Source organism: Amblyomma maculatum, chromosome 3, assembly GCF_055883805.1.
Source record: "Amblyomma maculatum isolate TAMU_Amacu chromosome 3, ASM5588380v1, whole genome shotgun sequence".
Taxonomy (NCBI): Eukaryota; Metazoa; Arthropoda; class Arachnida; order Ixodida; family Ixodidae; genus Amblyomma; species Amblyomma maculatum.
In genome coordinates this window covers 147,790,014-147,805,540 of record NC_139346.1, presented here as the reverse complement: position 1 = coordinate 147,805,540, position 15,527 = coordinate 147,790,014, and the positions used below count along the sequence as shown (strand labels likewise).

The window sequence follows — 15,527 nt, the reverse complement described above, 5'->3', positions numbered from 1 at the left end:
TGTATGCGTCACTCGCCTTACCGACTGCGTCAATAATGCATCTGCTGCAATTCTCATAATTTCCCCACATTGCGCGCATCGAAATCCGGCGGTTGAGGTTAGAGTTGTGGCAAATGCTACGCGGCTTTGACTCGTCCAGCTCATTTACGACTGCCTCGTTACCAATCCTTGAAAACGCAAGCGCCGTCGTAAACACAGGCTGTTTTGGGTTCGCACATCTCTTTAAAGCACTTCGGTTCTCTTAAAGCACAGTTTTGCAAGTACCATTAGGTAGATGAGGTAAGATATAGGTTTAGTTTTCGCAGAGCCTTAATCTGCATTTGGTAACACTCGACAGTCATTTTACTAGTTCGTCTGCCGAAGATTCCTTTTTTATTTTCTAATCAAAACGCTAAATTGCTCTCAGCGCTTTCATAAACATACGCCTGACTAATCCTCGACTTGCGATGCTATTACTTTTGACTGGAAGCGTTCAATGAATGGGTGTTAATTTAGGAACCGGGGCATCTTGTATAGCGAAAGAAGCGCCTTTATTGGCATGACGGGACAGAAGAGTAGCTGTCAGCTATTTGCTTACTGAAGCGCGAGGAAAGGGGGGGCGGAAGGGAATTGATTGACTGGTTTATCAAATTTTTTAATAATTACCTAATTAATAATTTATTATATTGTCTGTCGTATCCAAAGACGTCTATGGTCAGTTTCCACCCCGCGTGCTGATTTTATATGTCCAACGAAACAGTAAAGTACATTTGGTTTCGCATTTTGTTTTCTTGTCCATATCTATTTGTTTCACCCTGTCCTGATTGAACATATTTGCAGCGAGTAGACGAGTGGCGCATCTACAGAGAAATCACGGCAACTTTCATTCCTCAATTGTCGGGCCCAACAACAACCCGCAGATGAGAGGCATTATTACCGATGCGAATAAATGTGCAGCTTTATTAGCTGGTTACCCGAGATGATTACCTAAAACCATTTGTGACACCATAGTTCTTACCTGCAAAATCAGACCAGCCCACGCAACGACACCCACGTGCTTATGTCTGCCGGCGCCGTTAGTGTTGTGTGCGCTTGTGTGTAGGATTGTGAGCATTGTGCAGCGCATGCATGCTTTGTACTCGCAGCTGCCAGAGTTTCTTGTTCTGAAAATCCAGACAGATTTGCACTGCTGAAATATGAAGGCTGATTGAATTATTAAAAACAGCAAGTAGTCAATCTTGAACTAAATCAGTCGCACTTAGTGGAGCAACAAACTGTTAAAGCATAAACTTTAGTTCACACATTGCTATTTGAGACATCTTGGCATCACGCTGATACGCGACACGTCGGCACTTATATGTCGGATAAAACGCCAAATAAAAGGGGCCTATTTTGAAACAACACTTACAGTTCTTCGCGGAAGAGCTGTCCTAGCCGTGAAAGAGAAGCAGTAAAAAAAAAAGCATCCGTAACGGTCTCAAACCGGTTCTACTTAAGATCTAGATAGAAAAGAAGCCCAGAATGCATTTGCGCACTTTACATGTATTTTCTTTCGCAACCAAGGCATAGTCCAAAAAAGGGCTCAAATTGTGCCCAAAGAATAAAAATGTAATTCAGAAGCGTGGATTCTTGGGCTTGTTGGTACATGATTGAAGGGAACAAAATGTAGCGCACGAAGACAAGGACGACGGAGAAAAAAGACACCGTGACGTTAGCACCGCGTAGTTGCCTCGACGGAAAATGTCTTTCTGCGCGTCGAGGAGCATCAAATGCATCCTCTTTGCTGAGGCGTAATTCACAGCAGTGTAAAGCTGTGCATAATCGTGTCAATTTTTTTGAAATTTGAAAACAAAATTATCCTCGGTTCTTTATTTCAAATTATGTCGGCAATCCAACGCCAAAAGACGGGCGCTTTTGAAAAACCTATGTCCTGCGCACGTTGCCCAGCGCCAATAATCGGCGCTGGAAGTGACACATACTGATGTACGTCACCTTCTACTTGTCCCAGCATTGCCCAAGTAGTATGGGCTGGAGCAGCAAGCAGTGTCGAGCACCGCAGCGCAGGAAGGACAAAGAAAGTGATAGGCCATTTGCGCTATATATTGACTTAGACGGATTGAGGGCTAGAATAAAGTGCGGATTTGAATGCAAAAGCAGGTTTGTTTGGCACGAGAACGACAAAATTTGACGAGTTACAGCACCGACAGTAATCCCCGTTTGGAAATTGGGAATCCAGTATAAATTCAGTAATGACGAGCTAGAAATCACCTATTGCAGCTAAACACCCAACCGTAGTAGATAAAAAATCGTTTTTATTAAAAAGTTAACCACCTTACAAGCTAGCATGGTGTTCGCCAACACCATGCTAGCTAGGTGTTCCGCTTGCCGTTTCCAGGTCAGAATGGCAGAAGTGCCAGCACAAAACACCAAGAGTTTTCAAATTTATACGCTATTTCCTTTCAGGGAGCTTGCGGAGAATGAGAGGAAAGGAGAAAATACCTCTTTTGTAAAAACGAAAAGAGGTCAAAGTCACTGGCAACATGAGAATTTGGCGCACAGCAGGGTGACAGACAAAAACTCGGCTGCGCATTGATGCACTAGGTGTATAAATTATTATTTTTATGTTGTCCCGTTTTTCGCCGCTTTATTCTCCTCTCATGGGTTACTGTTGCCGACAACGTTACTGACCACCCTTGCAAATCAAGGTCATGTCATCCACAATACCATGAAGCTGAGTCCTCGGAACTAGCTATGAACAATTACGGATATAAAAGAATGTATTATGTACCCCTTTGAAAATAATTTCAAAGTTCGCTTGCCCCCCCCCCCCCCCCCGCCAAAAAAAATGCCTAATTTTCAACAATAACTAATGTACAGATTTTGTTGCCTTTATCGACGGCCAATTTAATTACAGAAGAGGGCGGAGAACTGTAGTGGCGGTCCTACCACTGAATCCAAGCACACTGTTAACTGAAGCCTGTTGAATGTTCCCAGATCACAGCTTGTGTTTTCTAGCTGCTGCAGAATGGGGACTCAATGCTCTGAAAGAAAGTGTGCTGCTCAAAAAGGTAATATAAGGTATGCAAAACTAAATTTCATGTTTTCATTTTATAAACAAATCATAAGGAGTACGCGATACCTTTTCCCACGTGTACATTATGCGCCAAATTCAAAAAGTTGTAGCCCTATTAACCATTAACGTCATAAGTAGCATACCACGAAACTTTTTCACAATTTTCATTCACTGCAATTAACGTGAGTATTTGCACAAGAATATTGGACTTGTTCATATTTTTCGGTGGCGGCCATATATAAAATTGTTGCCGAATACTTAGATTTGAGGTTGTGCGTTTAGAAATTGTCGATTTTCGCTAATACTTATCATAACCACGAATCTTTACCACAATATGGGAAAATTATTAACACACATTTTTCACATATTGTATGGCTGTAGCATAGCAATCAATATAACCTCAGATACCCTATCTCAGGGCTTGTGGCTTTTTGCTATTTGAAAAAAAGACTGCATTGTTCAGGCTGCCTAATTACTCATTGTGAAGAAGGACAACCTTCAGATGCAGTTTTGCAATTAGACGCAAACTTTAAAAATATATGATCATAAATATGTGTTAGACTGATCCACCCTTACTTCGTACTATTCAATAACTCATATGCCAGTTGTTTTCTATAGCAATCTTAATTATTCGTTGTGAGCGCAGGCGAAATTTGAAAAGGAAAACGCCACTGCGGGTGGGAAGCTTAGAACAGCGTCATCGACATGTGAATAAGAGCTTCTGGAAATCTCCCGCGATTTCCTCAACATCAAAAGTGTCTCAGAAGGCTGGATTGACATGCACCGCGGCAGTATTTGGCGCCAAATTCCTCTTGTTACACTGCAGCATACCTGTGCTTCGATTTCGCTTGTCGAGAAAAAGAAAGACATATTCTGATACATATGTTGTTGTTACGTTGCTGTCTGCAGAAGTACTACCTGCGTGTGGTTTGTCAGGCTAGGTAAACTTTCGCAATGATTACAGTTGTCTTGCACAGTTACAACTCGGAACTTCTCGGAACGAGGGTGGGTTAGCAGGATTGTATTGCATTGCGCAATTAGGACTACGAGTACTTCAGCCATTCTACTGTAAAACTACACGCAAACTGCTCTTTCATTGAAATTAAGATCTGATTTATCAAAACATTCAAGCGCTGTGAGACGGCAGTCAGCGCCTTACTTTGCGTCAACGTGGCAATAAAACTTTCTTTAAAAACCGTTCTTGTCCGCTGCGGTTTGTCTATTAAGAAATATATTGGCAGCCTGATTATTACAAGCACTTCAGTATTATTGAATAAAATCAATAGAATATTGGAAATTTCAGACTCTAAATTTAGCCAGAACACATTTAACGTTTCAATTTCAGTTTTAAATTTCAATTTATTCAACACCATGAAGATGTTGGATGCGCCAACCAAAAGCCAGAAAAAATGCTTTACAGAGGTTAACGCACCCTACAAAGAGTTGGAAGCTATATGCAAAAACAATTCATCATAATTTTAGTCACACATGCAGTAACAGTCTATGCATCCCAATAATAGCATATACATATGTGAATACGGCATAAAAGAGCACGTGAAACACTAAATGTATCAATAACAAAAAGGCAAGTACAAAATCACAGTGACTAAACATTCTTGGTAGTGCTTTGGTATACATCGATTCGGTACATTATTTAATACATAAGGAAGAGTACGGCGCAACATTTGGCGACCATAATTGGTTCTAGCTTTAGGCATAGTCCATATAAAATGAGTGCCAGTAGTATACTTCAGGTCTTTTTCTTTTAAATGGAGACAGCTGCGTCATGAATAAAAATTTGTTTTAAAATACTACTTTTCTAGCTTCTAAAAAGGTATGTGTTACAAAGCCAGGGAATGGGGGTAATGAACAGTGCCCCAAAGATCGATTTAATGGGTTCAAATCGCGAGTTAGTAACACTACGAACAATTCTCATCTGATGTAGAAAGAGGCATTTATTGATGGTAAATTACGTGGTAACCCACACCAAAACATATTTTAGGAACGAAAAAAATAGTGCATTGTATAACATCTGCTCAAAACGCGGCGGCAATAAATGTCGCAGTGGCTTTACATTTTTCTGCTTACATCTCCAACGTCATTCGGTGTAAAGCGAACGTCGTTAAGGTCACAGGCCGAAAAGAAAAAATCACGAAGTGGCAAGAGCCATTGGTGCCACAGCATGAAAAATACTCTAGCTATGGAGGCCAGAACCTGCAAATGAAGGTTGTCTTGGAGTGCCTCAGTATTAAATGAAAAGAGACACGCTCGTGTCATAGAGGACGCCCGTGAAGGACAGCAGGTCGCTTCGTTTCTGCGCTTGTAAAGATATGCTTGCTTCTCTCTGTCAACGTGATCTGACTGAGAACCAAAAAATACAGTTCACTTGACAGGAATACTTTGATATTTGTCTTTCAACAACGTGGATGGAAATATCGCATTCCACGCGGGCGATCGTTCCCTCGGTGACCCTGAAGAGCTGGTTCAATTTAAGCGTATGAGAAAAATTGTCACACTGTCGGCGCGTTACTCTAAATCCAAGGTTGAAAAAAAAAAAAGATTACTTTGTTAGGACAACGTCTTGGTGAACGCTAGGAGTAAGACTTGAATTTCAAAATTCTACTCAGCTGTACAGCCTGGCTTCTCCGATTTCTGCGTGTCTAGATTCGTCCATGATTATGAGATCAATTTTGCATTCTGTTTTTCCTTCCACGTGTCGATAACATACCCAACACTGACTTGAGTATAAAAGTATTCCTGCCGCCGTTAATCCTTCGCTGTTCAATCTCGCACAGCTGGTACCAACTTTCAACATGGTGAGCATTCTTTCTCAGATTTCAAGACTGCTCGCCTTCAGTTAGAAAAGCTCATCCCTCGAGAGCAGAACAGAATGATGGCAAATGACGCAGGATTATACAGAATGTTTCTGGTCGAGGATAAGCTCAGTAGTACTTGCGAGCGGGCTGGATGGCTATACGACTCCGACGGCCTCCGGCGCTGCATGCTTATACACAAAAACAATACACACACAAGAATGCCATTGACATGCCTCATCTCCCCCCGAGAGTACGCACTTTTGTCGCATCATTTTTGGACGGAAGAAAATTTGCAATACGCCTCAGCGGTGATACTGTTGGTTCATTCGTTTCACTACGTGGCGTGCCACAGGGATCAGTATTGTCTCCAACGTTGTTCAATATTACTTTCATCCCATTGGCGTGGCGCTTACATGATATCCCTGAAATCAAGTTTTTGCAGTAAGCAGATGATATCACGGTATGGAGCACTCACCATGATCTTCTCACTCAAGAGGCCGCCCTTCAGTCAGCATTAGACGTAACCTCTGATTACGCATCCTCCATTGGCCTTCAACTTTGTGTGTGTAAAACTTCATACACGTCAGTCGCCAACCGCTGGGGACGCCGTAAACTTGCCTCAAATCCAATTCGTCTCTCTCTATCAGGCACCCTAATACAAGAAAGTTCGAGCCTGAAAATTCTGGGCTTAACAATTCACCAATCAGGATCAGCGACTGCTTGGCTCTCTCAGGCAAAAAAGCAAGCACTTCAAACTATAAGTTTAATAAGAAGAATTGCACCTAAAACGGGTGGCGCTGGCTCGTCTGTTGCACGCCAGTTAGTGAGGGCGGTTCTGCAGCCCCGCATTGTTTATCAGGCCCAGTTCCAGCATCTTACAAGGGCACAATGGGATCGCCTTGAAGCCGTAAATCGAGAAGCTATGAGGGCCATAACATGCCTTCCACGAATCACACCGGTCGTAGCGTTACAGGATAATGCGCAGCTCAACACCATCGATGAACTGGTGCAGCAGCGCCGTGATGCTCGCAGACTCAAGGCCACTTTGTCACATTCCACGCAAGCACTGAAGGCGTATGCAACGTCACACATTATTCTTCAGCCACCTGCGCCAGTTCTCCCTCCTTGGAAATTTATACAGTTAGGAAACAACAAGCCAACTGACATCCGCAGACCGACGTCTGCCAACTCGGCATCGTTGCTACGCCAGAGATTTGAAGAGAAAGATACTAACCTGCCTCAAGATTCCATAGTGGTGTACGTAGATGGAAGCCTGCAAGGCTGTGAAGCCAAAACGGCAATCTACTGTCCACGGAGAACTAGCCTGAATCAGACAACTACGTTTCAGCTTTCGGAACCACTTGCATCTTTCTGCGCTGGGCTTGTGGCAGTTCAGGAGGCACTCTGCTCCGTGGCTTCCATGACCATGCTCCCTACAGCCCACGTTGTCATCCGCACTGACGCACCTCAAGCAGTACGTCTGCTCCGACGTGTCAGCCGCTGCCCTAAAATTTGCCAGGTCATCCACCAGCTTGCGGCGCGCATCCCACAATCAATACGCATTGAGTGGGTCCCACGGGATCTGCTGCCTTCTCAAAGTCAAACAGATTTTGCAACCCGCCTCGTGAACCAAGACGCATCAATCCCACGGCTTCTCGAAGTCGACTACGCTACCCTCCTTTTGTCAAGAAAGGAGCACCTTCGGCGCCGCACACGTGCACTTATCCCTCCGTGTGCGATATCCCTTCCCCGCGGTCTCACCCGTGCAGAGGAGGTTGCGCTTAGGAGGACCCGGGTCGGTGTTGCCCTTACACCAGCTGTAACTAGGACGTGGTCATACTTCCAACACTTATATCCTCGCCCAGGATGCTCGATTTGTAACAACGAAGATGTCGAGGCCGACATCCACCACTTGCTGTGGGACTGCCCAGCACTCAAGCCAACACGAATCCGGCACCTGAGCATAGCTGGCCTTTCAGCAACCAATCCTGCCTCATACGTCACTTGGACGCAGGGACCTCATCATCGCTCACTTCTGGACTTCATAAAATCAGCCAACCTTTTTCCATTCATTTAATCATTTATTCATCCTTCATCTCATAACCTACTGATGCCCTGAGGCAATAAATATCGACTAAAAAAATTAAACCAAGACGTTAACACAGATGATGCACTCGCTACCAACTGCCTGTTTTTGTGGTATGAAGAAAAAGAAAGCTTCACAAAAAACGTGACGTTACAATAGAAAGAAGAAGTAAACAAAAGATTCAGAAAAAGTGCGAAGACATTCAGAATGAACAAAATGAAATGAAAATAAAACGAAAATAATGACAAACTAGGTCTAACCTTTTGTCACATTGTCCAAACGTCTTGTCACATTGTCCAAACGGAGAAGTTTTATCTCCTTGCTGTTGAGCGCCACCGACGGAACACTCACGTATTCTCCTCCTTCCCCCGAAATCATCTTGAATACTTCAATAATCTCTCTTTCAAAACTGTCTTTTGCGCCTGCCAGCACCTTGGTTTCGGTGAACCTTGGTACACAATGGGTGCCCCTCAAGTCCTGTTGATTGTTATCCGTTTTACAACGGGAGCAATGGGTCGCCAGGTTTCCTGGAGCAGACAATGCGGTACACGAATTTCTGTGTTCCCTTAGCCTTTCATTGATGCATCGGCCTATTTGCCCCACATAGGCCTTCCCGTGCACATGTCAGGGGGATCTTGTACACGACAGCCATACGGCATTTGACAAAGCGCTCTTTGTGCAGTACTCCGCATCCTTCCTTAGTCTCTCTCGTTTAATTCACCTTCTTGCACATACTTTTTAACTTGTTTGGTGCGGACAGCACGACTCTAAGTTCGAATAGGCTGGCTATCTTCTTAAGACTGTGTGATATGCCATGTACGTAGGGCAGGACAACAACCTGTCTTCTCTTTTCAGTCTCTTTACGTTCTCTTGTTCGGGGCCGCATATTCTTCAAACAGATTTCAGCCGCAGATATCAGCATGCTCCTCGGATATCCGCTTCGTTTCAACCTCTCAATGTGTATGTTGACACCGTCGCCCATCAAGTGCGAGCAGGATTTGATCAGCCCCTGCCGTAAACACGAAACAGCCAGCCCCCGCTTAGTCAACTTCGTATGACCGGAGTCGTATGGAAGAAGGCCTTTTTCCCCTTGTGTACTACAAACACCAACATGTGTGGTCTTCGTGAAGCACACGTCTGATATCCAAGTACTGGATCTGTGCATTTTCTGGTTGTACAAAGGTGAACTCAAGCCCCGGATGTGGATTAGGGAATAGTGCCACAATGCTCTCAACCTTGCTGTCTGTGTAATCTTCATGCGGCCGGCAAACCAAAAAATCATAGACATATCGAAATGCCTTAGCAACTCAAGCTTCATTCATATGATTAAAAAGTGTCCTATATCACCCTTAGCAAGGAATAGGTCACTCAATATAGGAGCAATTGAAGAACCTATGCAAATTCCATCTTTTTGCTCCAAAACACTTCCCTCAAAATCAACATACAAGGATCGGAGGTTAAGCTTCAACAGACTTTCTTCGTACCACAAAACAGGCAGTTGGTAGCGAGCGCATCATATGTGTTAACGTCTTGGTTCATTTCTCTTGTGTGTGTGTATTGTTTTTGTGTATAACCATGCAGCGCCGGAGGTCGTCAGAGAGGATAAGCTAAAACTAAACCATTTTGGAGATAAATTAAGACATTATTGATTGCACAGACAGCAATATACAGGACAGCTGGCAGAAAAACCTAAGGAAAAATTCAACTTTTCTTAACTCTATGACGAAGACAGACGAAACGTTGGTACGTGTGTTTGAGCGTGTCATCAGTTGTTCAATATTGCAATCATGTTTTGTATTAAGTCTTATAGTGAAGTCAGCGGCGAAAGACAATTTAATACACGTGTGTTTAAAAGAAAAGCTTCGTCTTTCTATATATAATGTTCGTATATTGCAGAAAAAGCGTAACATATTTTGTCCTAATTGCAATAAGCATACTTCTTGGGCGAACAGCATGCTCTTAGTATTCGTCAACGATAATACAGTTTTTTAAGAATTCCTTAAATCTTGCATCACATTCGTCCCCGTTTATGCTAAGTAGCATCAGGAATCAGTCGTTTTATTCTCAGGGCAGATAGCTGTGATGATTATGTCTATCCATTTTCACCGCTCGCGAGGAAGCAAACGTGGCTAATCCGCACTAAAACCTCGAAATCCTCCTACCGGCGTTAGAGTTACACGGAGGTATTCCGGCATTTGAAAGCTGTAGTGCCACATCATTTGTTGCGTGTCAATTACTATTTTATTAGCACCCCAGAAGGTGCCAGACACCTGTTAAGCATAGGAATGTGCACACGTTTGCTAAATATCCTGCGATTCAAACATTTATCAATAATAAAAAGCGGGTGCGAAGGCTTTCTTACAAGACTTTTTAGCCTGGTTTCGCCACGCATATTGAAAAACAGATCGCCTTTATGGAGAATAAACTATGCGCTAGAAATTCGCACCCTAAGTATGCAGTAGCTTAAAAGCTTACGTGTGTAGTAATTCGTGATCGCTTTGTATCTTGACACAGAATCTAAAATACAGGCACAATATATGAAAAATGCCAGAATCGGTTTGCCTGGCGCCTTTAAGTACCTTCGTGGTAGCATCAAAAGAGCAGTAGCTCGAACAATCGATTTAAGTGATAACAGAGTACCGTAACAAGGTGGCGTTCAAAGAAGTTAAGATGATTCTACTACTCTACGTACTACATTTCTTAGATATTTTCCTGATACCTGCATATTAGTACACGAGACTTTCTAAACATTTTTTGTACTTTTCCCCAGTTCCGTGCCTGCCTTGTCTCTGACTTGGCCCCTTGCGCCTTCGCCGGCTATATCGGTTACCCGGCCGCTTATACCTACGCGGTCCCGGCCCTGGCCACCTACCACCATCCAGTGGCTGCGTCTCTACCGTCTTCACTGTTCACTATGTCCCAGCTGTTGCTACCGTAGCTCGTACTCCAGCTTTCACCCATGGTTACGGGTACCCCGCTTACGCGTTCGGCATTGGGACATATGGCCTCAGCTATGGATACGGACTCGGTGGTCCCTGATACACCACCCTTCTGCGCAAGAAATGTGAGTAACCTGCAGATATTTCCACTGTTGATTGAGCGTTTGCGCCTAAAATCTAATGCACTATGTACAGTTGATAGAGACAAAAACTATAAGTTGCCGCTGAGCATTTTTTTTTTCTGGTTTCGCTGTATATAGTTTAACAAAAAATGTATTCCCACAATAACTGCATCAATGGTATCATTCCTCTCCATCATATATTATGAAGCAAACAGATCTGATCATGCCTCTACTATAATCGGCGTCGTTGCTTGTGTCCCAAAACACAAACTGTGTAGAAGTGTGTAAGGGCGAAATGAGTGTATCGAGGTGACATCAGTTAAGAACGCTTACCTATAGACGCGATGGCACGTAGAAGTGTTTTTTTTTTTTGTAATATTTTGTTCGAACATTTTCATAAATTTTTGCAAATTTTCAAATCTCTGTTTTGTATATTGCCTTGTTCGAATATTTTGATGAATTTTAGCAACTGCTCAAATTTATGGAGGCTCCACTTCAATTATTGTGAGTAGCAATAAAAGAACATATTACAATTGGGACAAAATTTGGGACTCTGTAGGAAGAAATAGTTAATTATCCGCACCAAACCCTTTATTTATTTAATAATTATTTGTTGACGGGAAGGATTTATTACTCCTTAACTGAACCTCCTGCTTTCACAGTTTATGAGTATTCAAAGAAGTATGAATAAAATATATGATGATATTCATGTATATATATTTTCTTTTCAGAACTGGAATCCTTCAAGACTTCCAATGATATACAAACAGGATAAATGACTGGTGGTCTTTCTGTCCACTGCTGGCTTATATTATTACTAAACTCGCTTAACATTTCAAACATTTGCTAAAGAGTCACCTTCGTGAAGATCTTTTATGGGTGTACATGTACGGTGTCGAGATACCAAAATATATAAAAAAAAAACGTTTGGGTTGGATGCACGCGTATTTCCCTCAGACACTTCAATGTCAAAAATCCAACATGCATCAGCTTTACTCATAAAAGGATACCGAACCAATACACTTATACTACAGGAGGCACAGCTATAACAAGGTCAGACACAGTGAATTATTTAGGTATGACGTTTTCAAGCAAACTCAGCTGGGATACTCACATTGACAACACATGCACAAAGGCATTCAGGCAGCTCAATTTCTTGCGTCGGAAAATCGCTACAGCGCCACCTCGTGTCAAACTAACTGCTTTTGGAACCGTCGTTCAGCCGATATTTAAGTATGCCGGTATCGTATGGTACCCACATCAATTCTATCTCGTTGATAAACTAGAGAGAATGTAGAGCATGGCACTCCGTTCCATTTACTCCAGATACTCGCCGTATGACAGCTTCACTGCACTACGTAATCAAGCAAACGTTCCGACTTTAATATCAGCACGACGTGTCTCTGCCATGAAGTTCCTTTTTCTTCTTTATCACGGGCGTGTAAACACAGATAAAACGAAGTACATTCATGCCACCCTTTATGTCTTCACACAGAATTAATCATCACAGATGCATCAGATCCTTTCCGTCGTGTTCTGACACATTTAAATACTCATTCTTTCCCTGTGCTATTGACGCAGGGAACCGCCTCACAGAAGAAACGGTGAATGTCGATTCTGTTGATTTATTTGAAGCTAAAATCAGGGCACTTCTGTGGGAATAGGACTGACTGAATATGCTGCTGTTCATTACGACTGTGGGTTTCGTGTTGCGCTTCTTTATATATATATTAGTATAGAGCGAAGTGTACGCTTCATTTAAAGAAACATTTTATTGGACTCGACGTTTAATTCGACCAGAAGCTGGCATTCATCAGGAGTGCGAATGCAAGCGATGGGGGTAGGTTCTATCAGTTACCCCGTAAATTCCTTCCTCAAACACACCCAAAACGGCCAAGTCAAGCTTACTGCAGGTGACCCAAAGGAATGTCAGCCTCCCCCACCATACACACAATGAAGGTCACACAATTCCTGCTTTTGTCACCTGTGGTCATGCCTATTACTGGGCTCCCTTCCATGTGCTGTCTTTTTTTTTTTTCGCACTCCCCACCTGCACTTTCTTTCACTCACCGCCTGCACCTGCTTTTAACCCCACCCACCACTACAATGACAATGTACTCCTCTGCGCCACCTGTTTCTTTTTCCACTGTTTGCATATAGAACCTACTCCCATCGCTTGCATTCGCACTACTGATGAAGGCCAACTTCTAGTTGAAACGTGGAGTCCAATAAAATGTTTCTTTAAATGAAGCGTACACTTCGCTCTCTCTCTCTCTCTCTCTCTCTCTATATATATATATATATATATATATATATATATATATATATATATTCAATTGAACTGTGGATTCCTTCCTGAGCTGCTGTTCCACTTCCATTTTGTTCTTAGCTCTGCAATTTTGCTTTTCTTTCATTCTGGATTGTTTGCCTTGTGACCCACTCCTGTATGAGCCCGTAAAGGCTTACCAGTATATATAAATAAAAAAAAAATTGAATATCCTGATATAGGAAATTATCTCGAAGACCGTATGCGCTTGTGGGGAATCGATATTTAGAGTGCGTCAAGAAAACAAAGAATGCAGTTTTGTCCACAACTTACAGCCTCGTGGATTTTTAATAATATTATTATTAACAAGCGATCGTCGATTTGCGAACGCACCAGGGCCAACCCGAAGCAGTACAGAAATTGGGAGACTGAACAAGAATGTGCATCGGTCATGCTTATGGGAAGAGATCTAAAACTTGGCTGCTCTTTTGAAAAAAACTTTGCGTGCAATAATCAAAGATTATGGCTAAATTTTGACGCTGTTCCTTTGTGTTACATCTGTTGCGCGTTTATCGCTCTTGATCGGTCCAAGTGTACAATGTTGCGAGCACAACAATAGTTTCTGGTTGCGTTTTCGGGTTGCCTTTAAGGAAAGCATGTTTTTAATTATGTTAATAACTAGCTTACTCGTATAATAAACTCCGTTTCGGTGAATTATCCAAAACATTCCAACCTCCCCATTCCCACTAGTAGTTCCTTGTTCATTCTCTCATACCATCAGATCTGGTATAGCCTCCCTGGTTAGCACTATTGGTAGAGCGACAGCTCGAAATAAGGGGTGGTCTTGGTTTCAGCCCTACATTAGGCAAACATTTCGTGTGCAAGATTTATGCAAACGTCAGAGCCCGAGGAATGTCCTTGTGAGTGCTTGACTCCAGATTTGATCACCAGACCATTCCCTGGCGCGGGTAATTGAAACCGTGCTTTCACATGGTATTATCGGTCTAACAAGGTTACACTCTGAATAATAGCACGAAAATAGTAACTCACATGATCGAACACAAAAAAAATGTTGCCAAGCGGCAACATTTTTTTTTGTGTTCGATCATGTGAGTTCATGTGTGTTCGATCATGTGAGTTTTGTGTTCGATCATGACATATGTCGAGCTCTCACGAAAATAAAAAAAAAAAAACGTTGGAGTTGAGAATATTAATGCCCAGGACTTTCTATTGAGAAGCGAGCACCGAATGCTTTTTTTTTATTTACAGCCGCTTTAACATAAATTCAGCGCAACTAGCAAAGAACACAGTGGAATGCCAACATCTGTTCTAACATAACACTCATTTCATCATTATCAGCCGGACTATACGCACTGCAGGACGAAGAACTTTCTGATATTCCACCAATTAACCCGATCTTGGATTAGCTGCATCCACTTGACCCCTGCGAACTTCTTAACCACATCCTCCCACATGCATTTAACCACATCTTCCCACTGAATCTACCCTTATCCCTAACTGCTTCCATTCCAACTCTCTGAATATTTCCTCTAAGCAAGCTGCGAATACTACGGGTGAGGTCGTGTCTCTTTGCCTAACACCTTCCTTGATGACTATTTTATTATTTTCTTTATGCAGAACTATGCAGTGCAGCCAGTATATACACCTTCCAGTGCTTTCCCATGCGGCTCATCTATAGCCTAAATTAGCGATGTCTGCAAGACTGCTGAGGTTTTTTCTGAATAAAATGTTTTTTTTTTTTTCGCAATCAACGAATAACACTATGCACTAAAGGTCTTTAATTTAGCGCGGAATGTCGTAGTTATTACTGCAGCCAATCGGCCCGTGTGCTCACTGCAACACTCTTCGCGTCCTGTTCATTGCACGTCGCCATTTTCATCAAATTCGACCTTTGTGTAGATATCTTTCGCGCGTCCTACTTGGTTAAACTATGTTGAAACATTGCCATTTTTTATTTGCCAAGATTCAGTACAATCATAAACGTTTCTTTCTAGACTTATATATACATTTCGTTGAACCGTAACACGTACTTGGCACTAAACACGTATTTTTCGATATTAGACACTCTGATTGGTGAATTCAACCTCAGTCAACTATGGCACAAACTCGAAAGAATGCTGCTGCAACTTAAATGATTTCGTGCCGGGTCGTGCATTATCGTCAAAGCGCATGCGCGATAAGTCGTGGTTCACTGCCCAGCTGCGATCCCTGGTCCGCCAGCAACA

The 15,527-nt window shown here is 42.6% G+C and overlaps 1 protein-coding gene across 1 annotated transcript in view; it reads right to left on the bottom strand.

Moving 5' to 3' along the window:
• Positions 1-15,527, bottom strand: part of LOC146196348 (uncharacterized) — a 46,387-nt gene that overhangs the window by 18,851 nt on the left and 12,009 nt on the right. Inside the window, exon 3 of the mRNA XM_084596967.1 lies at positions 9,088-9,206. Within this exon, the coding sequence (XP_084453093.1) occupies positions 9,088-9,206 (119 nt within the window). The remainder of the gene's footprint in view (positions 1-9,087; positions 9,207-15,527) is intronic.